Source organism: Maylandia zebra, linkage group LG20 (genome assembly GCF_041146795.1).
Source record: "Maylandia zebra isolate NMK-2024a linkage group LG20, Mzebra_GT3a, whole genome shotgun sequence".
Taxonomy (NCBI): domain Eukaryota; kingdom Metazoa; phylum Chordata; class Actinopteri; order Cichliformes; family Cichlidae; genus Maylandia; species Maylandia zebra.
Window position 1 is genome coordinate 33,298,678 of NC_135186.1, and position 14,640 is coordinate 33,313,317.

Sequence of the window (14,640 nt, forward strand, 5' to 3'; positions counted from 1 at the left end):
TGACAGACTGGGGACACAAAAGGATGAAACATGGAAATGAAGATGGGAACAGGGAAAAACCACAGCCAGACAGACCTGAATACAACTGGGGAGACCAGAGGTAAAACAACACAGAGACACTGGAGACACAAATGGTAAATGGCCTGTATTTATATAGCGCTTTTACTAGTCCCTAAGGACCCCAAAGCGCTTTACATATCCAGTCATCCACCCATTCACACACACATTCACACACTGGTGATGGCAGCTACATTGTAGCCACAGCCACCCTGGGGCGCACTGACAGAGGCGAGGCTGCCGGACACTGGTGCCACCAGGCCCTCTGACCACCACCAGTAGGCAACGGGTGAAGTGTCTTGCCCAAGGACACAACGACCGAGACTGTCCAAGCCGGGGCTCGAACCGGCAGCCTTCCGATTACAAGACGAACTCCCAACTCTTGAGCCACGACACAGGGACAAAACTAACAGACTGGACACAAAAGCACAAGAAATCAAGAAATACAAATAACAAACTCATAGACAATAGAGTGTAACATACTGTATTCAGGAAGTAGAAGCTAAATTAACTTATAACTTTCAAAGACACATAATTACATAATTTTGTATGTGGCAGGTGAGTGAACACAGTTTTGTATTAAACAGTTTTTATTTTGACAGGAAGCCCCTCAGTGATGAGCTTTCTGTCAGTGTCACTGCTCCTTTAGTAGGTGAGTTGCAGATGGATTCACACGATGAAACTGCAGCCAGTTAAATAACATTAGTAAACTCCAAACACTCTGTTTTGAAAGACAAAAAAAAAAGGTTACAAGAAAATGTCAAAGTTGAAATTGAAAATTAAGAAAATGTAAAACTAAACCATAAATAAATGGACAAAAAAAACCCTGTGAAAGCAGAGGAGTGTGGGTTTGAGGGAGGGACCACAACAAATGCAAAAATTAGAAGTTCCTGGTTTGCAAACAGAGAAGAAAGAGAAGCAGCATTAAGCCGTCAGAACCTCGAGATGAAACTCTGTCACATTTTGATCTGCTTCATCTTCCTCTGTGAGTAAATTCTTCTTATTTCTGATTTATAACAATGTTTGCAGGTTTTGCACTACATCAGAAATAGTGCTGAAAGAAGAAGCTGAGGTTGTCTGTGAGTCAATGCCCACCACTGTTCTCACAGAGCAGATGAAGAGCTAAAACCTCCAAAATTTCAGAAGTAATAAGTCATTGTTAGAGGTGTTTGTGATCTAAAAGCCCAGTGCACGCTCCCGACGCAAATTCTGTCGGGGATACCGACCTTGACACGTCACCTGGTTAGCAGCTGCGTTCAGACCGACAGCAGCTCGTTTGTGTTCAGAGTGCTGCTTCCTTCTTTTCCAAACCACTAAACCACATTTAGAGCTTGTAAGGAAACAACCTTATCATTGAGTTCAGGAGGAACAGCACAGCTCAAAGCAGATCAAGATCTTATCACAGACAAAGAAGAGGTCAGTTTTCAAACTTTTAACTGAGCGGTTCTTCAGTAGATGGCTTGTGTTGGCAGGAAGGACCAGGATGATTTTGTTTAAATGAAGACTACAAAGAGAGTGAATTTAAATGAACTACCTTTAATTGTTGTGTTCAATTAGATAATAATAATAATAATAATAATAACAATAATTTGTTTCAGTTAAATTTAATAAAATATTTAAAATCAAATGCAGTGTTTACAGGAAGTAACTGATTGTTCATATTTTCTACAGACCTGCAGGATGGAAACACTGGACTTGCCAACGCTGAAACTCCCGTCTATGAAGGAGTGGAAGGAGGAAACATCACAGTCGAATGTAAATTTTATTTCCCAGGAAGTACGATGTTGTTCTGCAAAGACAAATGTGAAAAAGCAAACGTTCTCATTGAAACAGCTGATTACACAGCTCAGAGCGGCAGATACAGCATTACATTTGTAAAAAAGAATTTACTGTTAAAGGATATTGTGTACGTGAGCATCACACAGCTGAACAAGTCGGATTCAGGATGGTACAGGTGCACACTGGACAGAACTTTACAACCATGTGATTTTCAGCTTGTCATCACAGGAGGTGAGTAAAGAAATGTATTCATGTCCCTGAAGATGTGAACTTCTCACTGACCACAGTTACTTTTCTTTCAATAACCTACATGTGTCATATTTACACTTCAGGTTAGTTCAATGAGTTGTGCTGTAAGAATATATTAACCTCTATTACTGACATGCAGACAGAAAACCTGCTCCAAGCAGGATTGTGATTATTCTGATTTTTCCTTGTTCACAGCTTCAAAAACTCCAACACCTCATCAGCCTTTATCAACATCAACATTTCTCCTGTCGGCCTCCACAACAACAACAAACTTCACTTCAGCAAGTTTCGTACCTCTGGCCTGCTCTGAAGTCTCCAGACAGCCTCAAACAGCTGCAGGTTCAGGTACATCGTATATGCATGAGTGTGGATAAGAGTGTGGATCTGTCATTGTTTATCACAAAAATAAAAACCTCATCCATGTCCATTAACGACACATCAGTGTGGAAGAAGCAGTCTGATTAATTCTTGAAGTATAAGTAGAAACAGCCACAGTGTAGAAATACACACAAAAAAGTATTGACATTAAAATTTTATCAAAGTATCAAAAGTAAAATTACCAGAGTTGTTTTATGATGAGGTTATGTTTGTGAATTTTTATCTGTTAATTGCTCCCAATGGCAACCTTTTCATAATTTAAACTGAATTATGTATTTGATGTAAGAGACAGCTGAGTGTAAAAGCGAATATCTGAATTTACCAATCGATCTACATCCCTGTCCTCACCCAACACCTATGGTCGTGAGCTGTGGGTAGTGACTGAAAGAATGGCGGAAATGAGCTCCCTCCAAGGGTGGCTGGTGTTTCCCTTAGAGATGGGGTGAGGAGTTCGGCCATTCAGGAGGGGCGCAGAGTAGAGCTGCTGCTCCTCCACATCATAAGGAGCCAGTTAAGGTGGTTTGGGCATCTGACAAGGATGACTCCTGGGAACCTCCTGGGTGAGGTGTTCCGGGCTTGTCCCACCGGGAGATGACCCAGGACACGCTGGGGAGATAATATCTCTCGTCTGGCCTGGGAATGCCTTTGTGTTCCCCTGGAAAAGCTGGCTGGGGAGAGGGAGGGCTGGGCTTCTCTGCTTAGGTTGCTGTGCCCGCGACCCGCCCTTTAAAGGTGGAAGAAGATTAAGATATTACATTTTGTAAAATGAATATAAAATTATGAAGGAAGTGAGGTTATGAGATAAATCTAGGAATGTAAAGAGCACAACGTCTAAATGAAGCACTTAAAAACTTACCACCACTGCAGATAAAAGCTGGTTGAGAACTTGGCTGACTTCTTCAGTGTCACTACATGAGCTCTTGATGGCAGACAAAGATGTGATCAGTCAATATTTGAGTTCAGTGGTTTCTTATCTTATTTTAAAAGTTTGGGGTAAAGTTGCAGAACATTTGAATATGATGAACTGGATGAGACCACAGATTCTATTCACTGAGTTTTTAATGTCCCAGTGACCATGGAAATGAAAGTGATGGTTCTCTCCCAGTTTGTTTAGATGGATGGGAATTTAAAATAATTACCAAGATTTGACTCAAGCTGCTGAGCTAAAAGGCTGGAGCTGAAGCTCAGTCTCATGGCAAAACATGAAAAACTGACAAAAAGTTGTTTGTGTGCACAGAAAACTAACCCTAACCCTAACCCTAGAAATTATTTGCTGTGGTGCACGTCTGTTTCCTAAGACCCTACTGTTAACCTACACAGATCATACTTTATGTTCACCCACTCTTCACATTTCCAAGACCAAATTCCAGCAGCACAGAATGATTCAAGACACTGAGCAGCAGTTTATTTACTTGACAAATGATCCATATCCAGAACAACAACTATTCCCTCACAAAGAGAAACAAGTTATAATTCTCCAACAAGAGCGAAGCTCAACAACATTTCACGTCTTTTTCTGAGAAACTCGTGAAAAGCAGTATTTGAAGTTTTGTATCTGTGTGTCTGTCATCCAGGTTTGTCCTTGGAGCTGGTGATACGTTTATCTGTGGTGGTGGTTCTGCTGCCTGTTGTTCTGCTGCTCATCTACAGAATCACGGCCGAGGCCTCTAACGGTGAGTTACCTTCAAACATTATTTAAAACCTTTAAGATTCATTAATTGACAACAGAGTTATTATACTTTTGCATTTTGATGTTTGTTTTCAATTCAGTTTATTTTCTATTTTCAGTTAATTTCCAGAGTGGATTTTCATATTTCAGTTTTATTAGTTTCAATTATTATCCTGAGGGGGGCATATGTCAGAGGCAAGATTTAAGATAAGTAGTACAGGTATTACAATAAAAACTGTATTAGCGACACACCTGCGTTAGACCTGTCCAGGGTGTACCATGACTCTTGCCCTGTGACAGCTGAGAAAGGCTTCAGCATCCCCACAACCTTAATAAGGAGAAGTGGATTTAATTTAAATAAATTGCATTTTTGTTTTTAATGTATTTTAACTGTAATAACCTTTATTCAAAATATTTCTTGTGGTACTGATTGGTTGCTGATAAACTCAGTGTTTCACAGGACAGGCACACACACTGGACACACAACATTTTGTTAAAATTGTATTACGTTTTCAGAATAAGTAAGTCAAGCTAATGAAACTTATTACCTGTCTTTTCTACAGGTTTGAACAGCAGGAGACACTCAGCATTTGACCACACTGAGGTGACTTATCTCAGTTTGTTTTTTCTCTATGTCATCTTTTAAAAATCTGTACGAGACTGGAAAGAAATGGCATGGTCCTGGGTCATTTTGGCCCAGCGGTTTAAGTTTCCTGTGCTTTTTGTCATTTTTTGCATTACGTTAAGGTTGGGTTTCCTACGTCACTCTGTTCAGTAGTCTCCCTGTGTTGTTGCCTTCTGTGTCTCCCCCTGGGTGTCTGCATTTATATGGTTGTGTGAGTTCTTGTGACATCTTGTTTTCCCCAGCCTCTCATGGCTGCCTCTCTCCCTCATGCTCCTCATGTTCTCTCTCCCTCTAGTTTAGTTTATATTTTTATATTTTATAGTTTTGTATCGTTTTCCCTCGAGTCAGCAATGAAGCTGCATTTTGAGTTCGCCCCCATGTGTTGCGAATCCTGCATTTTGGGTCCAATCTCCTGCCTGCCACAGAGCAATTCATGACAGAAAAGAAAAACAAAAAGTGATTTCATGGTTTACAAAAAGTTCATGATTTTCAATTTAAATTGGTAAATGCTGACCTAATAGGAAAATGTTAAAACAATATTTCATTCCAGTTTCAATCATATCGAGGCGATCGTGGCTCAAGAGTTGGCAGTTCGTCTTGTAACCGGAAGGTTGCCAGTCCGAGCCCTGGCTCGGACAGTCTCGGTCGTTGTGTCCTTGGGCAAGACACTTCACCTACCGCCTCCTGGTCTGCCCCAGGGCAGCTGTGGCTACAACTGTAGCTTACCTTCACCAGTGTGTGAATGAATAGTGGAATTGTAAAGCGGTTTGAGGGCCCGAAAAGCGCTATATAAATGAAATCCACTATTATATGATTCATTTAAATCTTACTTTTTCACTTCTCTGTGTACTATAAATAGAACACACAGCTTCTGTTTCCATCCTGAAACTAAAAACCTGCTGCGCATCATCATCTTCTGCTTTAATATGTCGTTGCTGTCATTGTGTTTTTGTCTTTTCTCCTCAATTCAGTCAATTTGTTATTTTTATTTTCCCAGATTGGTCTCAGTGAAATCGATCGTCCAGTCTCCTCATGTGAAGACTCGACCTCGAGCAGAGATCACGACCAAACCTACTCTACACTCAGACACAATAACCAGTTTTCAGACATGAACTCCTGTGAAGCTGAATGACTGCATGAGCGTACCTGTCATTTTTCTCCCATTGCTTCCATCTTTTAGCCCAGTATCTTGTCAAAACATGTAATAGACACGCTGGTCCACCGTGTACATTTGACACTTTGCCCCTTACAAAACATGAAATGGACACACATGCAGAAGTTGCAGTAACAGCAGAGGGAGATTTATTTCAAGCCAACATGAAAATAATCATCGGAAAGCCTTTAAATAAATGTTATTAACACATTTACATGCATATACATATTAGCCACCTAGCTTAACTGTTTCTGATGATTAAGGACGAATGTACTTGGTCCTCACTACCGACTTCATGGCTTTACATATATTACTCCCCCTGCTGGTAATGCAACTTCTGCATTCATGTCCATTTCATTTGTTGAAGAGGTAAAGCGTGCGATGGACACTGTCGACCGACGTGTCTGTTACACGTTTTGCCGTGATATCAGTTTGATCCTTTAGCCACAGTGTCAATGAATGACGTACATGGATCTACAGTCTGCCCAAGTCACCTATTAGAAGGTCTACTTTTTAATTAAAATAAAAGTCATTTCAAAGTTTCTAAACTATCTGGAATCACTCGTCTCATTCTTTGTTTAAAATATGTTGTCAGGACACATTTGTGTCTTAGGAAGAGTGTGGATTCCAAATGCAGAAAGACTTGAACTCAAAACACAGCGTTATTAGCTACCAAATGGCAAACTTAACAACACATACAGATGAGTAAAACAGGAGCAAACAGACTGAAAACTAACACTGACAGGGAGAAGGGAGAACACACAACATGAGGGGAGATCACAACAAGGGAGTGAAGGAAACTAAAGGCTTAAATACACAAGAGGTGATCAGGGAGATGGAACTCACAAGAACACAGGTGAACAAAATCTGACAAATAAGACAGAGGATGCAAAACTGAATGTACGGGCAGGAGACGTGGGACTAACAAAATAAAACAGGAAGGAACACACTGAGACTGAGACATGACACTTGGACTGGGGATAAACAGACATGGAGACATGACAGACTGGGGACACAAAAGGATGAAACACAGAGATGAATGTCTTGAGATATATTAACTCATTCACTGCCATTGACGTCTATAGACGTCAATTGAAAGCATACGTTTGAAAATGGCTGGCAGTGAATGAGTTAACTACAGAAGACAGGGAACACAGATATGCACAAAAAATAAACAAAAACAAACCACACAGACATGAACACAATGGGGAGACCAGAGGTAAAACGACACAGAGACACTGGAGACACAACACAGGGACGAAACAGACTGGACACAAAAGGACAAGAAATCAAGAAATATAAATAACAAACTCATAGACAACAGAGTGTAACATATTCAGGAAGTAGAAGCTAAATTAACTTGTAACTTTCAAAGATACATAATTACATAATTTCCTTAGGTACAAATAAAGTATTCTCATTCTGATTCTGATGTAAATAAGTCCAGAATAAAACTGGAAATATTGAATCAAAGACTCGGGACCATGACAGGTGTAGGCTAATTTTTTTTTTATTGTCAGTATCTAGCTCTGTTCATTTCCATGTATCTGATGCTACTTTTTGAGTTTGCACCTACACCCTCAGCACACACTTCCAAATGTCTTGTTGTTTACAGCTTGGATAACTTTCTCAATATTGAAAAGATAAACGACTTGCAGGACATTTTCTGATGAGAACGAAAAGAATCAAACAATTAAGTCACTAGACAGGTGTACTTAATCATGTGGCAGGTGAGTGAACACAGCTTTGTATTAAACAGTTTTTATTTTGACAGGAAGCCCCTCAGTGATGAGCTTTCTGTCAGTGTCACTGCTCCTTTAGTAGGTGAGTTGCAGATGGATCTCACTGCTTTATACAATGAAACAGCAGCCAGTTAAATAAGATTAGTTAACTCCAAACACTGTTTTGGAAGATAAAAAAAGTTTCAAGAAAATGTAAAATGAAACCATAAATAAATGGACAAAAAAAACCCTGTGAAAGTAGAGGAGTGTGGGTTTGAGGGAGGGACCACAACAAGAAACGAAAGTTAGAAGTTCCTGGTTTGCAAACGGAGAAGAAAGAGAAGCAGCATTAACCATTAAGCCGTCAGAACCTGGAGATGAAACTCTGTCACATTTTGATCTGCTTCATCTTCCTCTGTGAGTAAATTCTTCTTATTTCTTATTTATAAAGATGTTTGCAGGTTTTGCGCTACATCAGAAATAGTGCTGAAAGCAGAAGCCAAGGTTGTCTGTAAGTCAATGTCCACCACTGTTCTCACAGAGCAGATGAAAGCCTGCATTCATACTGGTAAAGGTTTAACAGTCAATGGAAATGACAGAATTACAGCATAGTTTGTTGAGATTAAGACATACCCCGCCTCCTCGAGTTGACAGGTGTGCCAAGGTAAGTATCCCCGTCAGAATTTGTTTCCCTTACGTCGGAGCATTCGGTGTGGACGGAGAGCGGATCCAATTGCCTCCGCCTCCATTACATTACCGTTTAGTTTGTTGGATGATTTCAATAAAGCAAGGATATTTTGACTGATAATTATTTGTATCCTTCTCTAACTGTACTGTACAAAGAGCTAAAACGTCCAAAATTTCAGAAGTAATAACTCATTATTAGAGGTGTTTGTGATCTAAAAGCCCAGTGCGCGCTCCCGAAGCAGGGGAAACAAATTCTGTCGGGGATATCTACCTTGACACGTCACCTGGTTAGCAGCTGCTTTCAGACCGACAGCAGCTCGTTTGTGTTCAGAGTGCTGCTTCCTTCTTTTCCAAACCACTAAACCACATTTAGAGCTTGTAAGGAAACAACCTTATCATTGAGTTCAGGAGGAACAGCACAGCTTTAATGTTAACGGAATGAAAACTCTGAATATTAAGTAACTATTTCAAAAACCTCAAAGCAGATCAAGATCTTAATACAAACAAATAAGAGGTCAGTTTTCAAGCTTTTAACTGAGCGGTTCTTCAGCAGATGGCTTGTACCGATGTCAGGAAGAACCAGGATGATTTTGTTCAAATGAAAAATACAAAGAGAGTGAATTTAAATGAACTACTTTAAATTGTTTTGTTCAATTAGAGAGAATAATTATCTGTTTCAGTTTAATTTAATAAAATATTTAAAATCAAATGCAGTGTTTACAGGAAGTTGGTAACTGATTGTTCATATTTTCTACAGACCTGCAGGATGGAAACACTGGACTTGCCAACGCTGAAACTCCCGTCTATGAAGGAGTGGAAGGAGGAAACATCACAGTCGAATGTAAATTTTATTTCCCAGGAAGTACGATGTTGTTCTGCAAAGACAAATGTGAAAAAGCAAACGTTCTCATTGAAACAGCTGATTACACAGCTCAGAGCGGCAGATACAGCATTACATTTGTAAAAAAGAATTTACTGTTAAAGGATATTGTGTACGTGAGCATCACACAGCTGAACAAGTCTGATTCAGGATGGTACAGGTGCACACTGGACAGAAGTTTACAACCATGTGATTTTCAGCTTGTCATCACAGGAGGTGAGTAAAAAAATGTATTCATGTCTCTGAAGATGTGAACTTCTCACTGACCACAGTTACTTTTCTTTCAATAACCTACATGTGTCATATTTACACTACAAGTTTAGTTCAATGAGTTGTGCTGTAAACACACATTAACCCCTGTTACTCACATGCAGACAGAAAACCTGCTTCAAGCAGGATTGTGATTATTCTGATTATTCTGATTTTTCCTTGTTCACAGCTTCAAAAACTCCAACACCTCATGAGCCTTTATCAACATCAACGTTTCTCCTGTCGGCCTCCACAACAACAACAACAACACAGCATGTGAACGTCAGTTCAGGAAGCTTCACAGCTTCATCAGCCTCCTCTGAAGTCTCCAGACAGCCTCAAACAGCTGCAGGTTCAGGTACATCGTATATGCACGTGGGTGTGAGTGTGGATCCGTCACTATGTTTATCAAAAAAATACAAACCTCATGGAAGAAGGGGTCTGATTTATTCCTATAAGTATGAATAGAAACAGACACATTGGAGAAATACACAACTCAGAAGTAAAAGATAAAAGTATTTAAATTAAAATAGATTTAAAGTATCAAAAGTAAAAATTCCAGATTCGCTGCAGGATGAGGTATATTATTTTTGTTTATTTAAACATTTTTCTTGTTATTCCATCTTATTGTACCCTCATTATAGCTTGAACGAAATTTATATAATTCTTTATTTGAGTATGTTTTGTAATATTAAGCTACAGAAGTGAAGTTATAAAATAAATGTACTGCAGTAAAGATCAGACACGGGGCCATTTACATAAAAAGGGAAAGACCAACTCTGAATTGAGGAGGGGGCCTAAGGCTACATCTGTCACCATCTTACAATGCTGTGATTGCAGCCATTGCCAACTCTCTGTGAATGGTACTCATGGCCATTGATCAGTGGTTGTTGATCAATGGTCAATGGGATTTTATCAATGGGCATTCAGTGGTGCTAGTTTCAGTCATTGTGCAAGTGTACTTTTTATAAGATTGGGGAATCCTGCAGTCAGCTGAGACTGAAGAAGTCACTTGGATGAGTGACGAAACGTTTCTCCCACTAAAAACACGACGTCCAGATGAACAGAATTAACCTCTGGGGTGGCGCCAGTGTCCGGCAGCCTCGCCTCTGTCAGTGCGCCCCAGGACGGCTGTGGCTACAACGTAGCTGCCATCACCAGTGTGTGAATGGGTGGATGACTGGATGTGTAAAGCGCTTTGGGGTCCTTAGGGACTAGTAAAGCGCTTTACAAATACAGGCCATTTAGCATTTTTTTTTATCTGTGGTTGGTTGAATGACTGAGACTTTGTTTCACAAATGCATTTATTACATATCACATATTTAGAGTGTAACAGCATAAAATCTGTTCTATTACGTTGCAGATAAGCTGCTTCATGTGACTCTGATTCTGGTCGCTATGATCACCATCTTATCAGCAGCTTTGCTGATTTTCTACAAGAACAGGAAGATTAAACTAAAAGGTGAGCCTGTAGTAAACAAATTCATCTCTTCATTCCACAACATGACCGGCATGCAGGTTCATTTCCTGGAGATTAACCCTAAACTTAATGTTAAGCCAAACCTTTATAATATATTGTGTAATATTTATTATGGGGACTTTTTATTGCAAAATGTGAAAGTGTAAATAACTTTATGCTTTAATAATAAAAGTAACAAGAAAATCTGAAAGGAATCGAAAGCCCTGTGACACGGTCATTGGTTGCAGTTTACTTCAAATCAGTCATTGTTTAATGATTTCAGTTCTTTTTCCTCATACTGTTCAGTTCTTTGAGTTCTGTTACTGTGTCACTTAATGTGACATAAATACAGATGTTTATTTTTTGCATGTTTTTCAGGACCTATGAAAACTGATCATGCTGACATCTCACAGGTGGGTTTTAGGAGTTATGAGTGACCTGAGCTTCATTACTACTTGATTAGGATCAATCAGCCAGTTTGTTCTCTTTCTCCAGGCCAACTGGCTTTATGGAAACATCACAGAGGATGAAGCTCAGAACCGTGTAACTCCTGTGCGGGTGTCTTCAGTTTATGACTACCCCGAAGGCTCGCAACCAGATGGAGTTGAAAACCAAGAGCTCTACAGCCTCGTCACCGCTCCTCAGAACACAGTAAATAGAATCATGGTTTGATTTTAAACTCTGGCATCAGAAACAATGATCGGTGCAACATTTTGGGCAGTAAAGTAATTCACTAGCTGTCTTGATCGATCTGTTATACTGTCTCTTATATTATAGTGATTTACTACATGCAAAAAGTTGCTGTTTGATTCCAGGCAGAAACAGAAATTGCTTCAGGAAGAGCAGCAGATGTAAAACTAAATCAAAACTCTAAAAAACTCTAAATCAAACCATGCAGAGCTGCCAGCTGTGGTGAAGCCTTGTGACAAATCAGCAGCAGAAATGACCAATGACAGTTAAACAGTGCAGTGATGGATCTTTTGTTAAAACAGCAGAGTGGAAGCTCACAGGCTTGTGCTGGTATCAGTTTCTGTAGCATAAGTAAAATCGATTTCTATTTTAAATCACTCTTACTTTATCAACAAGATGAAGGTAAACTTTTTTTAAGAGTTCACAAATTTAGTCTATTTTTTAACCTACATGTACAAAAATTATCTTCTGTCTGGTAGTATCTCTAAATGTTCATGTAATTACAAATTCATTTTAAGATTCTGAAGCTTGATGCCACCTTTTTATTTCAGGCTACAGATGACATAAATGATGCTGATTACACTGAAGTGGATTTTTCCCACATTCCTTCCTCCAACAGCGCCCCCTGTGGTAATATATGTGACACTGTCTACTGTACACCTGCGATTTATGCCAATCACCCCAACGTTGGTTCACCTCCTCTGTACTCTACTGTTGAAATACATTAGATCTAATGCTGTGGATGGCACCTCAGTAGTCAGCAGGTGAACATAATTAGCCTTGGATAAATGCAATATTTTATGATAGTTACTCATTATTTAGCTTAAAAGATAACTAATTCACTTTATTTTTCAAACTATGGGGGCAGCACGGTGGCACGGTGGTTAGCACTGTTGCCGCACAGCAAGAAGGTCCTGAGTTCAATTCCACCATCAGGCCGGGGTCTTTCTGTGTGGAGTTTGCATGTTCTCCCCGTGTTTGCGTGGGTTCCCTCCGGGTACTCCGGCTTCCTCCCACCGTCCAAAGACATGCAACTTGTGGGGATAGGTTAATTGGATAATCCAAATTGCCACTAGGTGTGAATGTGTGAGTGAAAGTGAGTGTGAATGGTTGTCTGTCTCTGTGTGTTGGCCCTGCGACAGACTGGCGACCTGTCCAGGGTGTACCCCGCCTCTCGCCCTATGACAGCTGGGATAGGCTCCAGCGCCCCCCGCGACCCTGAAAAGGATAAGCGGAAGCGAATGGATGGATGGATGGATGGATGGTATTTCCCAATAATGTTATTGTCATAATTGACAGACAATTACATAAAATCATAATATTAGTGCTAGCTGGCGTTAGCCAGTACAATTCCGGCCACCTTTTTGTTCAAATATGGCCACTTGTGTTTACAGAAAAGAGAATAATGCATCATTAAAGACCTCAAAAAGCTGGTCCAACTTTTTATTAAAAAAAAATACTCTCTGTGAAGTTGTCTCTGTCTGTTACTCGATATAAATGGTAAATGGCCTGTATTTATATAGCGCTTTACTAGTCCCTAAGGACCCCAAAGCGCTTTACATATCCAGTCATCCACACACACATTCACACACTGGTGATGGCAAGCTACATTGTAGCCACAGCCACCCTGGGGCGCTCTGACAGAGGCGAGGCTGCCGACCACTGGCGCGACCGGGCCCTCTGACCACCACCAGTAGGCAACGGGTGAAGTGTTTTGCCCAGGGACACAATGACCGAGACAGTCCGAGCCGGGGCTCGAACCGGCAACCTTCCGATTACAAGGTGAACGCCCAACTCTTGAGCCACGATCGCCCATTCCTGGATTATATCCAGAAATGTTTGCCAACAGTCTATATTGAGAAGGATATTCTAACAACTTTACTGAATGCAGTGTGATATCCCAAATGGAAAAGATATATATAAATCTTATAACGTTTGTATCTGTCTTGTGTGAAACTTGTATGAAAAGCATACAAGAGTGAAAACAGATATAAGATCCCTTGAAAAATTATAAATGAAACTTGTATGTTTTGGATACTTACTAAAACAATATATGAAAGTAATGAGAAAGTGGACAATAAGTCCAGCTCATTTCCTCTAATCTATTCAGTCACAGAACATTTTATTGCAGGTTCACACAAGAATTTGAGGGATGAATTTAAATGTCATGTTATGTTGTCTTTTTCCACATGTATCCCGTGTGTGGATAAATGTCAGTGATGGATGTCTCTTATAATAGCAGCAGTAGTTCTGAGAAGATCTCTTTGTATCCTCCCGACCTTTAATACAAAATGAAATGAGAGCTGGTTGGAATGAAATTCTACAAACTGTTTAATAGATATTGGCCACAAATATAAGGTCCCAACAGTGTCACCGTAAAACTTCTTATTTATGTCATTTTACACTGAAAATGATGAATGTACTGAATTTACTGTATTAATTTAACAAATTTTATTTTGTTAAATTAAAAACAATATTATTATATTCATTTAAGCTATTGCATTTGCATATATATGTATATGTTTTATATCTGTTATTTATGTTTCACTGTGCTCAGCATTACAGTATTTTTTTAGGATGCAGTAAACTGTAAAACAATAATGCTGTTTAAATAACTGAACTGTAATAAATCAACTTTGTCTTGTGATCTGAGGTCAGCAGAGATTGAAGTTTACTGCCTCTACATCACAGCTAAGAGGTTTAACAGTCTTAATATCCAGCATTAGGTGATTAAAAATGATCAGAGGAAACTGTTTCCTGCTAATAAAGCATTTCTATTCTTAATCAAAGATAAATCAAAATATAAGTTTGATCAATATGTAAATGAGAAATGTAGTTTGAGTAGTAGAAATGATGATATCTGAGAACTGTGTCACCGACTCTTTATGACCTGTATTTGTAAAGCGCTTTACTAAGGACCCCAAAGCGCTTTACACATCCAGTCATCCACCCATTCACACACACATTCACACACTGGTGATGGCAGCTACATTGTAGCCACAGCCACCCTGGGGCGCACTGACAGAGGCGAGGCTGCCGGACAC

At 39.7% G+C, this 14,640-nt stretch overlaps 2 protein-coding genes across 2 annotated transcripts; both read left to right on the forward strand.

Moving 5' to 3' along the window:
- Positions 1-981: 981 nt before the first annotated feature.
- Positions 982-6,394, forward strand: LOC143414405 (uncharacterized). The gene is made up of 6 exons (XM_076878698.1): positions 982-1,042; positions 1,729-2,067; positions 2,281-2,430; positions 4,038-4,136; positions 4,696-4,736; positions 5,755-6,394. Exons 1-6 carry the CDS (start codon positions 1,003-1,005, stop codon positions 5,887-5,889), a joined length of 804 nt encoding a protein of 267 aa, XP_076734813.1. The 5' UTR covers positions 982-1,002; the 3' UTR covers positions 5,890-6,394.
- Positions 6,395-7,965: 1,571 nt separating this feature from the next.
- LOC143414269 (uncharacterized) lies at positions 7,966-14,195 on the forward strand. The gene is made up of 7 exons (XM_076878373.1): positions 7,966-8,048; positions 9,076-9,414; positions 9,638-9,805; positions 10,811-10,909; positions 11,285-11,319; positions 11,402-11,557; positions 12,148-14,195. Exons 1-7 carry the CDS (start codon positions 8,009-8,011, stop codon positions 12,322-12,324), a joined length of 1,014 nt encoding a protein of 337 aa, XP_076734488.1. The 5' UTR covers positions 7,966-8,008; the 3' UTR covers positions 12,325-14,195.
- The last annotated feature ends 445 nt before the right edge of the window (positions 14,196-14,640 follow it).

Coding starts and splice junctions, on each gene's coding strand:
- LOC143414405 (XM_076878698.1), top strand. CDS start 1,003: ATGAAACTCTGTCACATTTTGATCTGCTTCATCTTCCTCT. Junction 1,043..1,728: donor GATCTGCTTCATCTTCCTCT/GTGAGTAAATTC, acceptor TATTTTCTACAG/ACCTGCAGGATGGAAACACT. Junction 2,068..2,280: donor TCAGCTTGTCATCACAGGAG/GTGAGTAAAGAA, acceptor CCTTGTTCACAG/CTTCAAAAACTCCAACACCT.
- LOC143414269 (XM_076878373.1), top strand. CDS start 8,009: ATGAAACTCTGTCACATTTTGATCTGCTTCATCTTCCTCT. Junction 10,910..11,284: donor CAGGAAGATTAAACTAAAAG/GTGAGCCTGTAG, acceptor CATGTTTTTCAG/GACCTATGAAAACTGATCAT. Junction 11,320..11,401: donor ATCATGCTGACATCTCACAG/GTGGGTTTTAGG, acceptor CTCTTTCTCCAG/GCCAACTGGCTTTATGGAAA.